The sequence below is a fragment of the Rutilus rutilus genome, assembly GCF_951802725.1.
Source record: "Rutilus rutilus genome assembly, chromosome: 3".
Taxonomy (NCBI): Eukaryota; Metazoa; Chordata; class Actinopteri; order Cypriniformes; family Leuciscidae; genus Rutilus; species Rutilus rutilus.
Genome location: NC_140211.1, coordinates 21,215,315 through 21,237,426, shown reverse-complemented (window position 1 = coordinate 21,237,426; position 22,112 = coordinate 21,215,315). Strand labels below are relative to the sequence as shown.

Here is a 22,112-nt window from a genome sequence, read left to right as displayed (position 1 = left end):
ACATCAAATATTCTATTTAACAAAATTATGAGTTGTCATGATTTTGGTAAGTACATCTTCACTGAAACCATGACAATTTTTTATTTTTTTATTTTTTTAAATGATTTAGATTTTTTTTAGATTTTAGATTCAAAATCCTCTTGTACTGTAGCAGAGTAGACCATTGGCAGCAATGAAATAAGTACATTGTTAAAATTTGAAAAATAATACTTTTATGTGATGGGGTTGAGTTGTTAAGCTTGACAGTACATATCCTTGACTATAATAGGCCTCAAAAATATTAATAAACAGTATAATACTACTTACCATTTTATGCAACACTGTTAAAAAGACCTGAATGATGTCATTTCTGGTACATTATGTCACGTATGGGTGGAGTCTAAATTATTAAAGGTGGAGAATAGTTGACCTCATGTGGTTGAGTTCAGACTGAGGGACATCACTTTTCTTTTTTTAGCATTTTAGCATTTTTTTGAAAATATTTTTCACAAGAAAGTAACACAAATAAATAGGCCTACAACATTGCCAATTTTTTTTTGACACTGTGCACTTTTTGTTAAATATTTTCTAAGTACAAATTCAGTGAAGTATAGGCTACCTCAGGGACATGACAAAATGCTTATAGTTTACAATAGAAATAAGAAATTATTTTATGATAACAAATTACTTAAATGCAATATTTGTTTTATTCAATATAATGGACATACCAAAGTATTGTGAAAAGCTTTTAATATTTAATTTTAGTGAACCACCACTTTAAAAAGTCTGGGGGACTGAAATATTACCGAATCCCAGGAATGTATAAAAGCTAGTTAAATGCCCTAATTGGGAGGTCCAATCCTGGCTTAATCTAAACCCTGTCTGTGAAACGGGCCTTAATTTTTTTTTAGAAACATCCCTTAAATAAGCCATCTGACCGAGTTATTCTGTGCTCTAAATCACTCAAATCATTTCGATAAAAAATATTATAGTTGGTTTCATGCCTTTTGCAATTTTCAGGTTTGCAAATCTCGTGCTTTTCATCTTCAGAAAGTTCTTTCTACCTCCCCATTTTGTATAAACTATGAGGATTTGCCTCGTCATTTCAGAACACCACTGCACGCCACTAATATAGAAGCTCGTTTTTTTATGTAATGTTCCTTCCCAAATATTTGTATTTTGTATAATTCTTAGATATTTGTAATGGAAAACAAAACAAATAATACTTTTTGCACTGTAACCTTAGAAATTACTTTTTGGTAAAGGGACACTGTTGTCAACATAAGTAAAACCTTAGCGCGCGTAAAATATGTAATAAAATCTTAGATAAATGTGTCATTGTATGGATAGAAAATCGTCAACACGGGTTATATGTTTGGATGTCCTGTGGTGCTCGTTGAGTGTGTCGCTGTCGCGCTCGCGCACACACACAGATCCAGTTACACGGGTAAAATGGCGTCGGTGGCCATTTCAGCGGAGACTAAGAAGATTACAGATTTACGCGTTGTAGACCTGAAATCTGAACTCAAAAGACGAAATCTGGATATTACTGGTGTAAAAAATACACTCATCGCAAGACTGAAGCAGGTAATTTTAATTTAAAAGCGTAAATTACGGTGACGTGTGGGCAAACGCTCGCGATCTAGCTTGATGGCTATGAGTTAGCATAACGTTAGCCATTTTTTTTATTCCAAAAATGTTTGTATTCCCGGCGTTTTTTAATGGGTTTACTAACAACATAAATGTAATGCCCGTATTTCGTTTTGGTGAAAACTTGAATTTGCGTGAAATATTTATTAGCATTTGAAAGAAATGCATCTGTAAGTTAAGGATTTGTTAAGCAGGCTAAATTATACTAACGTTAGCGAATGCTGCTACACGCGCCCAGATCAGTTGCTTCAACTTTAAACAAATTCACCATCTCTATTTAAAGTCTTTATGTGAAGTAATTTACAGTTGAAGTTTCAAATTATGATGTTGTGTGTAACAATATACATAAATATGTGTTACTAGATATAAATTAGTAAGGCTTGTGAGATGCAAAACAGCATAGCACCTGGTCGTTGTTTTATTGTTTTATTATAGTTAATTGTGCAGAACTTTTAGTTCTGTGCAGTGTAGTACAAATTTATTTAACCAAAAATTATGTAGCCTATTTTGCTACTCAAACCTTCTGCATGCCTTGTGTTTACGACCTGCACCTTCATACTTCGCATTTTCATATCATTCTGCAACACAATTACAGTGTGATTAGAATGGTCATTGACCAGAAATTCCCATTCTCAATGTTTGAAATTTAATGGTTTGTATTTTTGTGTGCAGGCGATAGAGGATGAAGGTGGTGATCCAGACAGCATCGAGCTCACCATGTCAGCTGACACACCCACGAGAAAACATAGCAAATCTAAAGGTAAATCTTAAGGATGCACGGATACCATTTTTTCAGAACCGATCCGATACCACAAATTCTGAGTATCGACCGATACCCAATACTTTTTTTTTTTTTTTTTTTAATCAAGTAGAATTTCTATAACTTTTTTTGTTGAACTGATAATCACTCTTTTGTGTGTTAAACACAATCTACTTAATACAGACAACTTCATTATAAAGAAAAACAACAAATAAAAAATATATACAATCATAATCTATGACAAAAATGCTATTATAAACTAGATTAGTGGATAATTCAGCAGTAAAATTTAGTCTAGAAAAATCACTAGAGCTCAATAATTGTATAAAATCTGAACATTTAGTGAAAAAAAACATTTAGTGGGGAACAAATTAGAGACAATAAGTGTAGCACTAAATCTGGTAAAATGGTACACATTGCTCTTTGTATTTTTGTTAAATACATTCATGAAAAACAAGATAACAAAAATCAAAAAGATCAATTATTTTATTATATTTATTATATGTTTTTGTGCCGTTTGCAATAACAATAACACAGAATAGTATACGCACAATATCGGATTTTGATCGGTCTCATCTGACTGATACCCGATCCGGCCAAGAATGGCAGTATCGGAGCCGATACCGATACTGAGTATCGGATCGGCGCATCCCTAGTAAATCTTCACTATCTGAACTCAACTTCTTTAATTAACTTTAAATTGTTTTATTGCACATCCTTAGGAAAGAAGACAGACCTGGATGCTGACACCACCATGGAAGAGGAGTCCTTTTCTAAGGTATGAAAAGTGTTGAAACTAATAAATGATTAATATATTGGTACGAATTTTGGGTACATTTTTATAAAAGCATTTATAATCTAAAATGAATGATTCAGCGTTTTGAATGAATCATTTGAGTCAAAGATTGTGACCAATTCATAAATAACTGCCTCATTCTTAGTTAAAAGTTGTTTATTATTAGGATAAACCCCTTGAGATGTATCATCTCGTTTTCGAGGGGGTCCCAAAATCCGATTCATTCTTTAATGAATCGGCTGTTTGAATGAATGACTCAATTCACTCACACTTGCCGCTAGCTACTGGCGGCTTAGTTTCATGTTTAAAAGTCAAATAATTCTTTACCCAACATAGTATTTGTATATTAAAAAAAAATTTGAAACAAAAAAAATTTCAGACAATAATATATCATAACATTATTTAATTCAGTTGTAATTTTTCTGTGTAAGTGATTTCATTTGATTGGTAATAGCCCGATAGTGTCTTAATATTCAAATTTTGTTGATACTTGTTGATCAACTTAATATTGATCAAATTTAAGAATATGAAATGAAAGATGAAGTATACATTTAATAAGATTTGGAAAAATGCCTTTTAGAAAGTTTTTTTTTGTAAAAAAAAATGTTTATAAAAGCCTCTGGGTAAATATCACAAATATGCAGATTTAAACATGTCAAACCTGATAGAACACTGATAAGAATATCGCTTTAGATTAAATTATATTTACACCACAAAAAAATAAAAATTTCTGCCAAAGAAACTTTTTTACTCGGTCAGAAGAATGACTGAGTGGGGACGGGACGTTGGAGTTTTCCCCTCTTTTGCACCTCGCTTTTAAATCGCTAATTTGAGTAAAATGCACACGGCTGCACAGACATTCATAACGATGAGTGTCCACTGCCACCGTGCAGAGCGAGAGTGTAATGAATTCCTATGGAAGCTGAGATTCACTCTCGCGCGTGAGCATTTTTTTTATGGGAAAACACATCTAACCCTTTGCAGGTTCTCTATTAGCATTAGGTTTTAATCCAAAATATTGCACAGGTTTGGTTTCAAAGCAAAATGTAAAAGCGCCTATTTGGCAATATTTTCTGTCTGTCACTCTCGTAACGTGATGAATGAAATCTGACTCCTGCTGCTGATCTGTGCTGCGAGTCTCTCGGCTCACACTGCATTGAGCAGACACGTTCAGTTTTTAATTGTAGTGTCTGTTCTCTAACTGAACTAGGATTTTCATAGTCGAATCAGAATCGTCAAGTCTTGCCTATAGTCGACTAATAGTCGAATCATGTGTATGGGGGCGGGGCTTTAACCTTTCAAAGTCGCGATGTAAAGAAAATCACACAAAGATATAGAAGAAAATGTATAAAAACATTTTGGATCAATAAAACTAAGAAATAACATAACTCCAGAAAGGCCAAGAATCAGAATCAAATTAAATCGGCTAAATTACCTGTGCGAGCAGGGTCAGCACAGAATCAATGCACAGAAAAAAATAAACAATTTACAAAATTAAATTAGAACAGAATATAACTTTCTAATATATAAAAATACAAAACAAAATAAATCAGAATCAAGTCACAAGATGAGGAGCAAATGTGTGCAAAATGCCTAAAGTGCAGGGGAACATGTATTTAAAACACAAGCCACAAATAGTTAGATTAGATAACCCTGACAGATCAATAAATAAAATTAAAATAAAGAAATTATTAAAATAACGATAGTAGCCAGAATTTTCAACTTTGTCTTTTTAACTGCAGAAACAACAATAAATGCTAAACTGGAGGCAGTCTTTTTAGCTAAAAATGTTCACAGCATCCAAAAGTCTAATTAGAAACGGCTGAAAAGTTTTGAAATCACTTGTACCCTACCTGATCGAGAGAACAAATCCAGTCTTTCACTCTGTCTGTGTCCGTTTGAGTCTTTTCAAATTGTGCGAGCGGATAAAATACATTTTAAAACGTGAAAAGCGTTTACGGCTTAATCTCCTAAAATAGTTAAATTAAAATATCAAATTATGTAAAGAAAACGCTTTTACTATAATATATCTGCACATACATAGTATGGTTTCTAAATAAAGTGTGTACTGTGTAGCCTACATGCATTAAGCCACATTAAAGTGCATTTTAAGCGTTTTAAAAGCTTTTTTCACGTTAAGCATTTTAGAATGTCCCGTGGAAAGCCAACTTGTTAACGTTGGCCGGCAGAAGTGCGAAAAATGCTTGAATGCTGAATTTAGCCTTGGAGAATATCCTTTCTGATGGTGTACATTTAGATTTTCTTATCCCAGACATTGTTGAAGATTTAAATCCTTGCCGCCAAGACGCTCCTCTGTCGGTCACGGATTGAAAGTGAAACTTAAATCTGTCACGGGGTGTTTGGATTTATTCACGCACGTTAAAAAATATTTATTAAAAGCTTGCTTCTTTGCACATTTTTATATACAGCATTATCATAATAGGCTGAATATTAACGTATTGACAGAAAACCGGTAGTTCTATTTTATTTAATTTTTTTGGCGAAGATTTGACCGTGAGATCGGTAGTCGAATCAGGCTCCTCCAATCGAAGCATCGAATCTTCGACTATTCGGGGTCACCCCTAAACTGAACTAAATGATTTTTGTATATCAATTAGTTATTGCCCAACCCTAGTACATATTTCTTAAAGGGTAAGTAAACCCCTGTTCAGAGCCTGACTCCACCCACTGGCAATATTTTAAAAATGCTGGAAAAGTGGGCAGAGCCCTGCGGAGGGGGGGGCGTGCATCTGAGACGCATCTCTCTGTAGGCAAGGGCGTGGTTAGCTGGTACCCTCTGACGTCAGAGGGTACCACAACTTCCAATAGGAAAATTCAACTGCAGTAGCCATCGTTCAACCTTAAGAGGGCAGCACTCAAAGACGTTTTTACAACATGTATTGTAGAATTAAAACACTTTAAACCCAAATGTCAAAAAAATTACTTGAATCAATGAACAGCATTTATAAAAGCCCCAGTCTTACAGATCATTAACTAAAAAAAGTTGTTTTAGGGTTTAGTTACCCTTTAAATTCTATTACTGCGCAACTGTTACGCTGCGAATTGGTTGATTTTTAGGTCAATGTTTTGGCTACAAGTCAATGATGCCCTCTGTCGGCAGGGAATCGTATGAAGTCCGCCCAAACACCTCCGGTGGCTTCTCCACCAAATGGCAGTTTAGAACGCAGTGAACAATCCAGTCATTCATATAGATCTGTGGTTTGATCTATTATTTTGAAATCGCGATGAACAATTTGCCTATTTATAAACATACTGATGTATTCTCCCGTGTTGGTGTAGGTTTATTAATGATTTCTGTTACAAATCTGTAGAAATGGTTAGGGATGTCCCGATACCACTTTTTCACTTCCGATACGATACCGATGCCGCAGCTTTGGCTATTTGCCGATACCGATATCAATCCGATATTTTTATTTTATTCTTGAACTAATACTACTAATAATAAAATATATAGAAGCTCTTTGCTCAATTAGCCACATAAAAACATCTCACTCAAATGGAGAACAAATACTTCTCCATAGTCCACAACAACAGTTGATGATGAAAGACTGCCACCCTTTATTCAAAAGACCTTGAGATATGTTTGGTAATTGTACCTGAATTAATTTAAAATTAATTTGCTATATTTCAGATCAATATATTTGTTTCCTTAAAATTTTGATTAACTTTAACTTTATTCTCATCTGAATTATAAATAATTTATTTCTGTATAAAATAATACTACTTTTAAAAACACATTTGATTTTCTTTTTTATTCAATGTAGAACATAAACAGATTAGCGCTCTGTTTTAGGACAAGAAATGAAAACCAATGCAATATGATGAATGTCCAAAAGATGAGATCATTTTTGCTTTTAAACAGCGGGTGTGTGTGTGTGTGTGTGTGTGTGTGTGTGTGTGTGTGTGTGAGATTTTGGTTGGGTGACAGTTTCAGTTTGACAAGAGTTTACAGTTTGACCAAAGCACAATGTTGTGTTTTACACAAATATAAGCTAAACACTTTTTGCAGTTTTAATGATTTCCTGTATGAAAATGACGGAGTAGTATGTTTTTATGTTTCCACTGTTCGATCGCGCCCGTGCCTCTCTCTCTCTGACACACACACACAATCTTGACATCGCAGCCTGTTCATTTTGCTGCGTTCACACCAAACGCGAATAGAGCGCCAAATTCGCGTCTAGTTCGATGCTTGAACAGTTTGAATCCATTCGCGCGTCCAAAGCGAATAGGACGTGCCGCGCGTATGATGCTAAAGCGAGCGTTTGAAGCGATATAGACACGCGTTCCCGCATATGTCTATGCGCGTATCTAACAGTAACATTAGTTCCGTATTACATTAATTAATGTGCACGCGAGTTTTATTTATTTTTATACCGTGTATTCTCCGTTTAAATCCATGCACCGAACGTAAGTTCAGTACGAGTACGTTCCATCCCTAATAGGTATCGGATCATAGGTATCGGATATTTTTTTTTCTCCCCTCCGATATCCGATCTAGCGTTTTGGGCCAGTATCGGCACGATACCGATGCCGTGGATCGGATCGGGACATCCCTAGAAATGGTGCATGTAGTGTTCCTAAAGTCTAGGGCTATAATCAACCAAAGAAAATCTTGGTCGACTGAAGTCCTGAAATTTTCGATTAAAAATCGACTAAAACTTATGTAAAAAATAAAATGTTAAATTAATTAGCTGCGCACTGTGCGCAGTACTTGGTAGCCTTGTTGTCCGCCTAAATGAATTATAAATAAACATAAAAAACTAGTAGGCTATTTGCAGTATATTAAATCGTTTTTGACCAAATTATTTTGCACTGAAATGAGTCTGACACACGAGTCTGTCGGCTCTGACAGCGTTGCATCACATGCACCTGCGCAATATCATAGCCTATGATTTCTGAAAATAGTACTATGTTGTCAACTAGTCATATCATCACAAGAACTTTTGAGGAATATGCAACATAATTTAGACAATTGTTTTTGTCATATGTATTATAACAACTGACAGACACTAATAGACACGGCTGAGACACGAATAGACTATTAACTTTTAAAAAAATGCTGCCACACTGCCGATGTCTTTGTTGACATGGTAGAAGAGGACTGACTGACTATGAATTAAACGCTCTCACAATTAAATAAATAATATTCAGCAAACCTTCTAGTAGCCTACTTTCTTCAATCTGTCTCTCTTCTCCGGTGGGTTGGGCTAATCCAAAAGAAGTAAAAACAAGGGGGGTGTTCTGAAGACAGACTGTTACCTGTGCTCTGAAAACACCCCCATTAGCAATTAGTGCTTTCCACCTGATGAAATGAACGCGGCAACACTGATGAAATGAACGCGGCAAAAAATCGACCAATCAGAATTTTGGTCGAGCCAGAACGTATCGACCAAATAATTGACTAATCGACTGGGAGATTACAGCCCTACCAAAGCAGGGCAGCTTATGCAGAGATGGAATTTAATCAAGCTGCTGAGATGCTCTCCAGGCATGTAAATGATAGCAGTGCATATATTTATTTAATTGTCATATGCAGTAAAAGTCACAATTAGCCTGTATAATGCAAGCACGGTAAAAGTTTTGCCACAAACTCAACTCCATCATGCTGATATTGTGTGAGAGCTTTTTACATCGATGAGAAATATTGTCACGTTTTAATATCGCGAGATCTTGTGGCATGGGAACTCATCACACCCCTACCATTAAGTGCATGTTTCTGCAAATACCCTTTGTGATAAAAATATTCCAGAATAGCGGCTTTTTTGTTTGTTTGTCTTATAAGTTATTGATTAGTGAGTATCAATGAACAATTTCCCCCAATTCTTTAGAACTTTCACAAATTCTTATATCAGTTTTTGTTTTATTTTCAGGAGACTGAGGAAGAGGAATCTGAAAAAGGTATGTCTGGTCACTCATTAGGGTGGAGATGTAACACTTGTTTTTCAGGTTTCAGAAGGTTGGACTTCTCTTGCTTCCTTTTTCTTTTGCTGTTTTTCAATCTCAACGTTCTAGCCGTGGGTCTTGCAACAATTCACAGACATTAAAACGTTCCATCTGGACCATGTGCTGCATCAAAGGACAGATAATGCTTCATCATTTGTGTTAACATCAGTGAAACTCCTAATCTCATCATCTAATTTGTTCAAGAGCACATTACCCTGCCACCACATTTCATCAGCAAGAGGAAGCCTTTCACCCACTCAGAGAGTTTCCTCTGTTCAGAACACCACCAAAGGTTCAGCAGGATGCCTCTTTCTTTCTGTTGAGTCTGGACTACCTCCTGAAATGGAGACGGCAACAGGCTGAGTGCCTTTGACTGGTCAGAACATATGTTAACCTCGTTCACCAAAGTCTTGACACTTCTTTCTGACTGCAATATAGCCGACATGGCTTAAGTGGACATCAACATCACTGCTTGTGCTTTGAACTCATTCAAGACTGGACGCAGCTCAGTGGACACCCATTTTTAGCTGTGTTACTGGACAGAATGCTGTGAACAAGGCCAGATTTCTCTAACGGATCAGAGAAGATTTGCCACCCTGTTTTTGATTCGCCTTCAGCTGTAAATTGAGATGGACAGTCAGCGGAAACGTTTGAAAGAAGACCCTTGATGTGACCACAAGAAGCTTAGTGACATCTGGCAGGAGGACTTGCGTTATGGTATAGATTTGCAATTTCACTCTGACTGAATGCATGTCTGTAAAGCAGAGAAGTGTCAACATCACCCAGTTGTGGAACCTTCAAAATGTGGACCAAGATAGATTGCCATTGGTGCTTATATTCAACGTCGCGAGAAGATTGTTCGACCTCCTCGTTGTTCTCTAAGGAATGTGTTTTATTTATAGCTGTGGTTTCCTCACCCTCGATGACCACTAACACTAAACTTGCTCTTTGTTGTACTTTCTAGGTCACGTAGCACAGAGATGTGAATGTTAAACAATGTGTTTTTTGCCATGTTTTATGCTTGTTAAATCCCTCAGATGTAACTGATACTGATGATGCTACTCGTGACAATTCTAAAACCTTCTCCTGTGAAGACGGCCTTGGAGAGCCTGAGGCTGAGGCAGGAGTGGAGCCTGATCTTGAGGCTGAGGCAGATGTGGAACCTGAGCCTGATCCCGATGTGGAGATTGAGGCCGAGAGAGAAGCTGAGCCTGAAGTCCCATCGATGGAGGCCATGGAGAGCGAACCTGCTCCTGAACCCGTAAAAGAAGTTGAGGATGACAATATATCTGTCACCATCCAGGCCGAAGATGCCATCACACTGGATGTGGATGGCGACGACCTCCTGGAAACAGGTAAACATGTGAAACTTCCAGATTCTGAGGCAGACAAGGGCTGCGAAGAGCCTGAGGCCACTGCTGAGATGAGGCAGGAGACAGATTCATTGACTGAAGCGATAGATGGCCACAAGGATGGTAAGAGAGATGACGGGCTGAAGTCTGACGCTGCCAAGAAAGACAACAGAGAGGCCTCGAAGAAAGGAGAAACGGGAGACAAGGAAAAGGATTCTGGGAAGAAAGGCCCCTCTTCAACTGGGGCAACAGGTCAAGCAAAGAGGTTTGTCTTTCTATGTCAGTTCTTTAAGATACTACTACCAAGTTCCAGCTCAATAAGAACTCAGCATTGTGGGTAGCCGCAAGAATTTTTTCATAACACGTTGTTCATTGTACCTAATCCCTGCCTTTGGTTTGCTCTTTTGGTTTGGTTTGCCATTTTTTCGAGTTTGGTAATTGGAGTTAAACGAGGAGCAGAAAACACGTCTGTTACGCACACATTTCCAGCACTTGCTTTTCCAGTCCCTACTTATGGGTTAAAAAAAAGAGCAATAGTTCCAGTGATGTCAGAGGGGTTTGTCAGTCCAGTGAAGTGATTCTCTCTGAAGTTGAACACCCTCCTGAGGATGTCATTGGTCAAGGGAATAAATTGGCAGAAAACCTGACCCACCTTGCTCCTGTGGAAAAGCAAGAGAAAGAAGCCTTATTGGAGTTTTGTCCGAGTGCAAGCCTTGCCTATGGGGATTTTTTTGTTCTTTTCCTTTTTCTGTAATGCACCAAACATTTGTATAACCTTTGTTGTTCATTTGGAGATGTACCTCGGTGCCCACAGTCGTCTCTCATGCTCTGGTACTCATTTAAGTATTTCTCTCTTCTTGTTGCTCTCATAATATTCACATTTTAGCTCTTCAAAGGACAGAGATGGAAAGACTGCGAAAGATGATAAAGGTATGACTTTATTTCCTAAATGGAAATTTTGGAATTTCAGCCTTGTATTTTAAGTATGTATACAACAGCTGGTCTATATGATAAAACATCAGTATTAGCCTATTCTGTTTTTGAGGAGCAGTAAAAATCTGCCTGATACAATTTGAAGTTTAATTATTTGGAAAGTTAAGCTGCTCTGATGCTCAAGTTGTCATTAAAGTAGCGGCATGTCCTGTTCTGTCTTCAGGAAGTGGCAGCAGCAGCACCAGCTCTACTCGCAATCTGTGGGTGAGCGGCCTGTCGTCCAATACCAAAGCAGCTGATCTTAAGAACCTCTTTGGCAAATATGGAAAGGTAACGGCTCTTTGTATGTTATACATTAGCATCAGCTTCAAATTAACGTGCTTGTGATGTTGTGAGGGATTGTAATGGGCCTACAATTTTTTAATTTACTAAATGTTTTTTTTTTACATATTGTTTCAAAATAGGTTTTTAGTGCCAAAGTGGTCACCAATGCTCGTAGCCCAGGAGCCAAATGTTATGGACTAGTTACCATGTCATCCAGTGCAGAAGTGGCCAGGTGCATCTCTCACCTGGACCGCACAGAACTCCATGGACAACAGATATGTGTGGATAGGGTAAGAACTTCACCACTGTGGGATACTCAACTTACTTAAAGGATTTTAAAGGATTTACATTACTGCAGTCAAACATCATCAATTGTTTCATCAATTTCATACTTAATCTCTGATCTCATGGTATCATCCTCATAGGTAAAAACTGACCCGTTCAAAAAGGACTTCTCAAAGAAAGAGGGAGAAGAGAAGACAAGTTCAAGTAAAATTTCTGGAGAAAAGCGCACTCTAACTGGAGCAAAAACCTCCAACAAGTAAGAGTTTATGCAATTTGAATCTCTTTCCATTCTTTTAAGGGGAGGAGTGTTTCATTGGTTATACACTGGTTATACTTTCCTTCCTTCTTGTTTTAATAGGACTCCAGTTTCATCTAAGAAGGAGGAGAAGAAATCAGACAAACCCTCTGAGAAGGACAGCAAAGAAGCAAAAAAACAGGACCCCAAAAGCAACAAATCTGATGCACCATCTTCCAATTCAGGAGCCGACGTAGCAAAGAAAGATGATAAGAAACATGGACGTATGTTATAGTTTGGTTATATTCACTTACTGAGAAAGTTTAAGAACTAGTTGTGTTTTTTAAATATCTGTATCCATCCCTTCCTATCCACAGGAAAGAGTCCAGGTAATATGGTTCTCGACCATACTAAAGGAGAGCAACACTTCAATAAATCTCGACCTCCTTTCAGAAGGGGTGGAAGGTTTGAGAAGGTACTGCAGACATCCTCCGTATGAACTGTATTATCATGAAAGAGGTAGACGTTATCTGATTGTGTATTTCTTTGCAGCCTGGTCCACCCAACATGATGAACCGACGTCCCAGATGGTTCATACCACCTGAGGAGGTTGGTTAACTCCTTTATTCTGAGAAGACATAACCAACCGTAAACACGATCTGTATTATTATCTATATGCACTCTAGTATTTTCTTTGAGAGTATTTTGTTCATACTTGCAGATGGAGATGATGAAGAAAGGACGCCCCATGCTTAACAAAGGTGGAAACAAAGACATCCTGCCATTTGAGAAGATGAAGGAACAGCGCATGCGTGAGCGCATGGTCAGGATGGAACGCGTTCGCAGGGCTATGGAACTGCGTAGGTAGGTGTACGTTCTTTTACGTTCACACACAAAACAGCAAAGTGCTTGAGCTGCAGTCTGTAATGCTGTTTTGGTGTGATATCCAGACGGCGTGAGATAGCAGAGCGAGAGCGCCGGGAGAGGGAACGCATCCGTATTATGCGCGAGCGTGAGGAAAGGGAGAACCTAATGAGAGAGCGCCAACGACTGGAGGTGGAAAGACAGAAACTCGAACGCGAGCGCATGGAGAGAGAGAGACTCGAACGGGAGCGGATTCGTATAGAGCAGGTACAACCACGAAATACCTGCCCGTGGAAACTCAAAGCAGAGATTTTGTTTCTGTCTTTACGTTGATGTTCCAAATATGTATGTGTGTGCAGGAGCGACGCAAGGAAGCAGAGCGTTTGGCTCGTGAACGTGAGGAACTGAGACGGCAGCAGGAGCAGTTGCGTTACGAGCAGGAGAAACGAAACAACTTAAAGAGGGGACGTGATGTTGACCAGAGGTGTGCAAACAATACTGTTAGATATTAATTCTTGGGGTCTAGTGATCTCTATGGTTCAATATGGTTAACAGTTTTTCCTTCTCTGTATGTGCAGGAGGGAAGACCCATACTGGAATAGTGGTAAAAAGATGCAAACACAGCCAGAGGGTCGGATCGGTCAAGCTGGAGACTACAATAGCAGACAACAGAATCGTTTTAATGATTTCAACCCCAGAGACCGGAACCGATACCCACAGACATCAGCCGGGCAATCCAACAACTTTGATAGGTAAGCAATCACAAAAACAAAAGTAGGACAGGAAGAAGAGACTGATTTTCCACAGATTCGGCAAATTTCCGAATTGGCTCAAGTTGTGAATGAACGGCAACCGATGAATCCTTTTTTTTTTGGCAGACGCAACCGCTTTGACAATGAACCTGATTCAAAGAAAAATCGCCCTGCTCCGCGCCGAGAAAGTTCAGGGTTCGACCGCTATCCAAAAGACTTTGAAACCGTGCGAAGAGCAGAGCCACCCCCTCCACCTCGCACAGAGCTGCGAGACAGCGATCGTCGAGAGATCCGTGACCGTGATGAGCGCAGGCAGGTGTCCATGCCTGATCGACCAGCTGGAGGCAGAGCACCACCTCCTGCCATTGCTCACTCTCGCACCCCCAGAGACGGCAGCCATGCTGGCTGGAAGACTGATGGGGGAATGAATACGAAGCAAGGAGATGTCAGGTACAGATGAGTTTCTGTTTGTGCTCCCTATGCTCAATGGTTGGGAATTGAAATTTGGTTCTTATTCAGTACCTATTCAGTAATCTAATGATTTCCATGACAATTGATTACATTACCAGTTCTTCTGAACTTCTGCTTTGTTCCATCAATGTGGCCAAAACGGTACTCTGTCAGCAGTGTTAGAATTTTTTTTTTTATTAAGGGGAGATATTTACAATTGATAACTATTGATTATCTGGTAACACTTTACAATAAGGGACCGTTTGGTATTTATGGAGTGGACCACCGGAGGAAAATAGGTGGAGAGTCATGTTTTTTTACTCTTTGTTGAGGGGAGGGTCACCCAACTTTTGTATTCATGAAAACAGCAAAATTTCAAAGTGGCTTGTTTGGTGCATATTTTACCATGTAGCTCCATGTAGCTTTCTGAGTCTCTGGCCCCCCATCGCTAGCAGATGGATCTGACCCAACAGAAATCCAGTTTGGCGCTGTTTGACAGTGCGCGCGCGCTTCGGGTGTACGCGCTCAGAAAAAGTGCATCATGTCAGAACAGAACGCCAATGAAATGTTTACCCGGCAAAGCTTTAAAGCACAAGCAAATAATGAACTTTTGTGATTGTGAATAAGTGCAGTGTCCTGTGAGTGTAACTCTACCGCTGCATTAACATGTGATGTGAACATAGGCGTAATTTGCGGGTGGGACATGTCCCCACCACTTTTCTGCTAAGGTCGATATTGTTCCCACCACTTTTGAAACATCTCGCGGCACGAATGTACCAATACAAATAAATAAAAAATCTCCAGTTAACTAGCAGAGCATTCATTTAGTTCGTTTGTTAAATAAGAGGCGATCTAGCGCTGAAATGTGGTGATCAAAGTGCTCGTTGTTGCTGCGATCAGTGGCGCGGATACTGTGTTCTTCACTCGGACACGCGCTTCAATCCGTTGTGGAGACTCTCTATTCGTTCTGGTGAAATTACAAAACGAAATGCACAAACATGTCCCTGCCTGATATACAACCACTGATAAACATAATCGGTTCTGATGAGGAAAAAAAAACCTATACGAGTGCAGATAAGAACCCAGAACCTCTTGACACGCTTGGCAAAAGTTCTGCCACTGGACCAATTTAAATACACGCTTGAAATAGTAGGATCTATGTGTTTATTCATGTGAAAATTCTCGCCACTAACAACATATATTAGACCTCATTAAACAACAAATTAAACCCAATGTACTATTTAAATCGATTGCTGGACATTGTAATGTTATTGTAACTGCATCTGATTTATGATTTAGCATTGTATTAGCAACACCCACCCACTTTTTAAAACAAAGTTACGCCACTGGATGTGAATGTACGTCGAGTTTTACAGTATTGGGACTGAGGCGCCAGAAATGCAGCTGATAGAATGTGCGCTGTAGCACGATACTACCATATTTTAGTTTCCATGCTTATTGTGTTGTTACCACAACAATGTTAGTGAGTAAATCTACTGAAATGGCCACCATAACAGTGGAGTGTGACGTGTAAGATGAGAAAGCAGAGGTTAGTCGTTTGTCATGGTTGTAAAAAAAAAGGCTATCTGAACATCTTTGCCAAGCGCAAACCAGCACAGAAGTAATCAATAAATTATCAGGGAGGGTCATCCCTTTTTTCACAATCATTTTGGAGGGTCATAGAAAAAATTATTGCTGGCGAAGGGAGGGTCAAGTCTATTTTGACTATAGATCTCAAAACTCCTCCGGTAGCCCCTTAAATAAAAAACTAACAGTCCCTAAGGTTTCATTAGTTAACATGAACTAAGAATGAACAATACTTCTACACCATTTATTAATCTTAATGTTCATTTCAACATTTACTTATACATTCTTAACATCAAAAGTTGTATTTGTTAACTTTAGTTAATGCACTGTTAACAAACAATGTACAACGGTATTTTTTTTTAACTAACAAAGATTAATAAGATTAACAAATGTATTGATCATTGTTAGTCCGTGTTAGTTATTACATTAACTAATGTTAACAAATGAGACCTTTTTGTAAAAGTGTTACTGATTATTTTGACCATTTAAAATGAAAATTATAAATCGCATGAAATCACAGCATCTCATCCATTTACATCCAACACAACATATTTTTTTATTGTCAAGACAAACAATTATTTCTGTTACTTTTAAAAACACATTATTGTTATCAAATACAGAAGTAGTTGTAATTGATGCACACAATGTCAGGAAATAATCATCCCTCTGCTGGAATACATTTTAAATCCACTATGGGGCATTTTTGCCCTTGCATTAAAAAAAAAAGATTTTTGTTCCTTTCAATGGCATGAAGAAAAAAACTAATATATAGCCACCAGCCTCATTTATAGAAGCACGTAATATTGGATTTAATCCTTAATTTCATATTTCATCTGGCATTAAATGTGAGGAACAAATCGATATTTAAAGGCAGAAACACAAGTCCTTGTGTTTATGCCAACTGAAGAGCATGCGTGCAAACTGCGCTCGTATACCAGTAATTATTATAATCCAACATCGATTAAGAAAAATCTTTTGTGCATACGGATGACTTGTTCATAATTCATAAGAACATTTCAGAAACTGTTGTACGACTATTAGGATCATATTAAAGGAGAACTCCGGTCAATTTTAACATTGAGCTCATTTTTTTGTACATTTGGAGTGCTGTCAATACAGAGAACAACGACAAAAATCGGTGTTGCCTACACCGAGTTATTCTATTTTTAAAATTTGCACCCTATTGACTTCAATGGGGCAAGTAGTAAGCCTGCTTTTTAGCCTCTTAACATCCTTTAAGTGTCATTACAAGTGCACAGAAAATGTGAGTGATTCCTTCCGATTCAGCCAGCGCACATACCTTTGTTTACATCCTGTTTTCGGTGGAAGGCCATAGTAATCGATTGTCGAGTTCACGCGCGTGATCATAGGTAACTAAGCAACAGTGGAGACTCAGACTGTCAGCCCAGCCGATGACGGTGCTGTGTGGTGTTCTGAGAATATCAGATCTGATGGATAGTTCATCCGAATCAGATGTTGAACACACAAAGGATTTTTTTGAACTCGACAATCGATTACTATGGCCTTCCACCGAAAACAGGATGTAAACAAAGGTATGAGCGCTGGCTGAATTAACTTCATTTTTATTAATATCTCTAACATCTACTGCAGTCAGATCCACCCGTGTTCACTCGGAAGGAATCACTCACATTTTCTGTGCACTTGTAATGACACTTAAAGGATGTTAAGAGGCTAAAAAGCAGGCTTACTACTTGCCCCATTGAAGTCAATAGGGTGCAAATTTTAAAAATAGAATAACTCGGTGTAGGCAACACCGATTTTTGTCGTTGTTCTCTGTATTGACAGCACTCCAAATGTACAAAAAAATGAGCTCAATGTTAAAATTGACCGGAGTTCTCCTTTAATGATCCTATAAATCTCAAATCAGTCTTGAACTCACAAGATATCAAATATCTCACTGAATAAACACCATCACAAACTGATATTTCTGGCTTGGCGTTCATTGAGCTTCTGGTAACCAGTGACTGCTGCTGACTATTACAGAGCCGTGCGAATGCGTCCAGAACGTCCTGGCAGAGAAGGTCCCGGACCTGCCATAAGAGGGGTGTCCACAGCCAGCCGTGGCAGAACCAGCTTCAACAGCCGAGACGGAGGCAGACCTGTGGTTATGGGAGAGCAGGTGAAGTGCAATCCTCCGACACTTTAGATTTGCAGATCTCCAGCAAAAGGAATGACTAAATAACCTCCATCTTACCACAGCAGCACTTCGGCAGTGGCAGGCAGGTGGTGGTGGAGCGGCACGGACGCGACCAGGGCCCCAGGAAAGACTGGCACGGGGCAGCAGGCTCACAAAGCGGAGGATTCACAGATAACCGTCGAATGGGGGACAATAGGCCTGGCATGATGGCACCACACTCCAGGTTTGTTTTGTGTCTTCTCTATTTATACCATCTAGCCACCTTATTTTTAATTAACAACAGGTGACGAAGTTTTAACGTGAATGTTGGCATTGCATGCATACTGATTGTGTTTCTTTCTGCAGTCATTCCTCCACTGGTATAAACAGAATTGTGCAGATCACTAATGTTCCCATGGCCGGTGGCAGCGGAGGATTCAAGCCCTTTAAAGGAAGGTTCTAGCATCTGACTCTTCACAGCAAATAAATATAAATACTTTTTTTGTTTCCTTTTTTTATTTTGAACCTCTGATGTTTTTAATTGGCTTAATTTATAGCCGCGAGATTATTGTAAAGATCCACATTGATTTAGTTTTTTGTAAAAGGCTTTACATGTAGGTTTTTATTTCTTGAACTGTACTCTAGTGATCTGTAAACAACCTTTGTGCACATACATGTTTTCTTGACATACTGTAGGTGCAGCTGTACAGCTTATTTCTTAACTTGTGTTTGTTTAGATGACCATAACTTCCTGTTCCAGATTCTCTCATTTGCTTTGGGCAGACTACTGTGTGTAGCACTGGACACATCTGTAATTCCGTTAACATTTATTTTTTTTGGTTAATGATTATTCAAGTTCATATTAAATTATGTGGATTATGACGTCTCTGTGTAGTTTGATTCTGTAAGTGCAGCCATACTTGCCCACAGTTGAGTCTGTGGAAGGAAGACTTTAGATGACAATCAAAAGAATCACACAGACTCACTGACCAGATTTCCTTTAATCAGATGTATTGTCCCTCATCTAAGGCATTTGTTACAGAAAAATTGTCCATCTACTTTTTGACACTGTTGGGCTACATAAATGTTTTTGGTCTTTACTGAACCTTACCCACAAGGGAATTGTAATATCCTAAATTTTTTTTGTCCTTTTTTTCTTTTTGCTAAGTTAAAATCTTTTGTGTAAATATACACGTATAAAGGATATAAAATAGAAATTGTAATTGGACTGTTCCTTAAAATGATTTAGGAGTACATGCTGTATTCAGCTGTTAAACATGCATCACAATTGCATTTCCATCATGGACTGACCCGGTAAAATCGAAACTTCAAGACAAATGCACCAAGAGAATCCTTCCCAGTTCCCATCATTAGCAGAAAGCATGTAATGTGTGGCATTTCAGTGTCAGTGAAGTTCAGAAAATGATTATCCTCCCTGGTCATTAGTAATGCCCTGTTTCAACTCAATCAAAAGCCCTCTCTTCAATTGCAGATTTCTTTTCCATATCTCTAGATGGCACTAAAATATGAAACATCAAATTATATTCATGAGAAGTCTTGCAAACCCTTGCTATCTGGAAACGGGGCAAGGAAAATAAAATCTAAACGGCAGCATTTAGAGTGGAACTGAACCATTAGCAAGTTCCTTATGTTCAGTTCTTCATAGAGCTCCATAAATATAAGCCTTATTGCAAAACATGATATTTACTGGGTGTCATGAAACAGGTTCAGCTGTAACCACTCAAAATCTGGTGATTCTAATTGTGTATAAAAAGAGGTATATTTCTCATCTAGTGCATTCAATGTAACAGTGCATAAATAACTAAAATGGTCTATGACCTATAACGGAGTTTCAAAGGGTGCTGCACACCAATGGCCAACTTAGCAGACAAGGCCTTGGAATATTTACTGATATTATTTGGGGGTCAAAAGATCTAGCTAAACATATTAGACAGTTTCAAGCCATTTTCCATTTGAAATGGGCTTTCTGATTTTTCATTTATAGAGCTTGCATCCACAAACTCCACCACTTTCCCCCCCTCTATAAATATTATCCCACTAACATGTAACTTCTTGTGACATTTCACACATCTGCAATTAGCAAGATCATTTTAGAAGCAAATGGTTAAAGCTGAAGCACTTTACAGATGAATAAAGTTAACGGCAAACAATACAAACAACGTAAGCTAATGCACAGTGGGTACATAATATATGTGCTGGAGAAGTCTGTTGCACGTTGTCCTTACTCACTCCTTTATCAGACATGCCACTGATCAAAAGCACCCTGGAATGTCCATATTTAACCTGACCTGCAAGTATAACAGTTGAGCCAATGAACTGGATCAGAACTGAGCGTCAGCTTATAATAATGATAAACCAAGTTTGTTGTCGGTTAAAATGGATGACTTACCAGTTACAGATATATAATATCTCATGTCATCCCAATAACCTAAGTACAAACCTTTTAAGACGTTTCTCTCCCAAATCTATCGTAACTAGCTTGCGCTTCCTTCCGAATGACACCAGTCACAGAAGCTTGCTGACATTTATGAATTTAAATATAGTTCTTGAAATGTGAAATGATACCGTGAATGCTATTACCTTCTGGGGGAACAATAAAAACATTTAAAAAAACAACAACAACAGAATAACACAAACTGTGTTGTGCACTTTCTGGCTAAACAATATTAGTATGCCAGCTAATTCACCTCAGGTAACAACAACTTCAAAAATAGTCATGTTTGTCTTAAAAGCCCAATTCCTCGAGTTGAAATGGTAGTTACAGCTATACATTTTAAAGTGTATACCAGGGACGATAACTATAACGATAGTGTTCTGATTCTATGAGAATAGGGAAGTCCACACTACAGCTATAATGACACAGAGGAACAATATCGTTGGATAATCGCTTTCAGAACGATTACGTTTTCCAGCTGACGAATAAACAATAAATTAAAAAAACGTAACAGCTAATCAGAATGCACTCGGCTTTAAATCCGTTGGTGTGGACGCAAATGTAGCTATCGTTGTAGTATCATTCTTGGTGTGAAATGACCTCAACAAAGGGGACTATTTCAAATCAAACCCCGTGTTGTACATTAGTTTGTATCTATATCCGTTACCAAGCAAGCTAAAACACATCAAACTGTTTGCAAGACACTCATGGATATGTTCCTTCTGTGAAGGCCTGTGCGGTTTTCTGTCTATGGTAAGGTCTACAGATTGTCTCAGTCTTGTCTTGCACCTATTTGTGTCAGTATAAAAGATCCTGTAAATATTGTAAGGCTTTTTATATACAGAGAGTATTGGCCGCTGAGGGACCAAACGTCAAAGGAACAGCTCCAGCCCACGACTAGCATTAACAGATTCTACCAGTGCTCCCATGTAACCACTGGGCAACCGTCTGTTCTACGACTACACCATCACGAGCTTGTCTACATGCAGGATTTGTTCATTCGTACATTGTGAGAGCAGAACAACAGGGAAAACAGCCCAACGTTAGCGTTTCTCTGAGTCTGAGTCTCAGCGCAATGCTCAGCTCAAGGCATATAGCTGGAATGTTTGTATAGAAAAGACTTTGTCTCTCAGGAGGCAGCACTGGAACAGGATGGGCTTGAGTCATCCTTTCCTACCTTACATCCATATAGCATATATGAGTATGTACAGTGTACATGAAAGAGTCTGAAAATTATAGCTGTAGTTAGTGATAGACCGATATATGTCGGTCAGCTCGATTATTTCGCCAATGTTCAGCCATTTTTTCGGCATTGGGTGAAAACAGTGTCCGCCTGGCCGATTAACAGAAGTGTTAAATCTCCTCTCGTTATTTCTATCAGGAATCAGCCAACCTGCTCTCCACATTTCAGTATAAACATCAGCCCACTGTAAAACCGATATTGTCCGACCACTAGATGGAGGAAATCCCAAACCATTAAGATAAAACAAGATTTCCTTAACCATTCGGTATTTGGGCAATAACGTTGTTCATTCAACAATGCCAGGTTTCATGGACAATGATCCTACTCAATTACTTAATTTATAAGG

General features: G+C 38.5%; 1 protein-coding gene across 2 annotated transcripts; it reads left to right on the top strand.

Annotated features, from left to right (window-relative positions):
- The first annotated feature begins 1,380 nt into the window (after nucleotides 1–1,380).
- Nucleotides 1,381–18,950, top strand: sltm (SAFB-like, transcription modulator). 2 transcript variants are annotated; one of them, XM_084405697.1, is made up of 20 exons: nucleotides 1,381–1,566; nucleotides 2,302–2,389; nucleotides 3,112–3,167; nucleotides 9,077–9,104; nucleotides 10,187–10,766; nucleotides 11,388–11,431; nucleotides 11,658–11,764; nucleotides 11,899–12,048; nucleotides 12,184–12,299; nucleotides 12,402–12,562; nucleotides 12,656–12,753; nucleotides 12,831–12,887; nucleotides 13,000–13,142; nucleotides 13,229–13,409; nucleotides 13,502–13,626; nucleotides 13,721–13,894; nucleotides 14,021–14,344; nucleotides 17,936–18,071; nucleotides 18,155–18,312; nucleotides 18,435–18,950. In XM_084405697.1, the coding sequence occupies exons 1-20, from the start codon at nucleotides 1,432–1,434 to the stop codon at nucleotides 18,529–18,531; spliced, it is 2,958 nt and encodes a 985-aa protein (XP_084261823.1). In that variant the 5' UTR covers nucleotides 1,381–1,431; the 3' UTR covers nucleotides 18,532–18,950. The 2 variants fall into 2 exon arrangements, with proteins under 2 accessions (XP_084261823.1, XP_084261822.1); XM_084405696.1 differs by having other exon boundaries at nucleotides 18,152–18,312.
- The last annotated feature ends 3,162 nt before the right edge of the window (nucleotides 18,951–22,112 follow it).

Bases quoted from the DNA above. Each gene is read 5' to 3' on its own strand.
- sltm (XM_084405696.1), top strand. From the start codon at position 1,432: ATGGCGTCGGTGGCCATTTCAGCGGAGACTAAGAAGATTACAGATTTA. The intron at 1,567-2,301 runs GTAATTTTAATT...TTTTGTGTGCAG, and splicing joins TCATCGCAAGACTGAAGCAG to GCGATAGAGGATGAAGGTGG. The intron at 18,313-18,434 runs GTTTGTTTTGTG...TTCTTTCTGCAG, and splicing joins ATGATGGCACCACACTCCAG to TCATTCCTCCACTGGTATAA.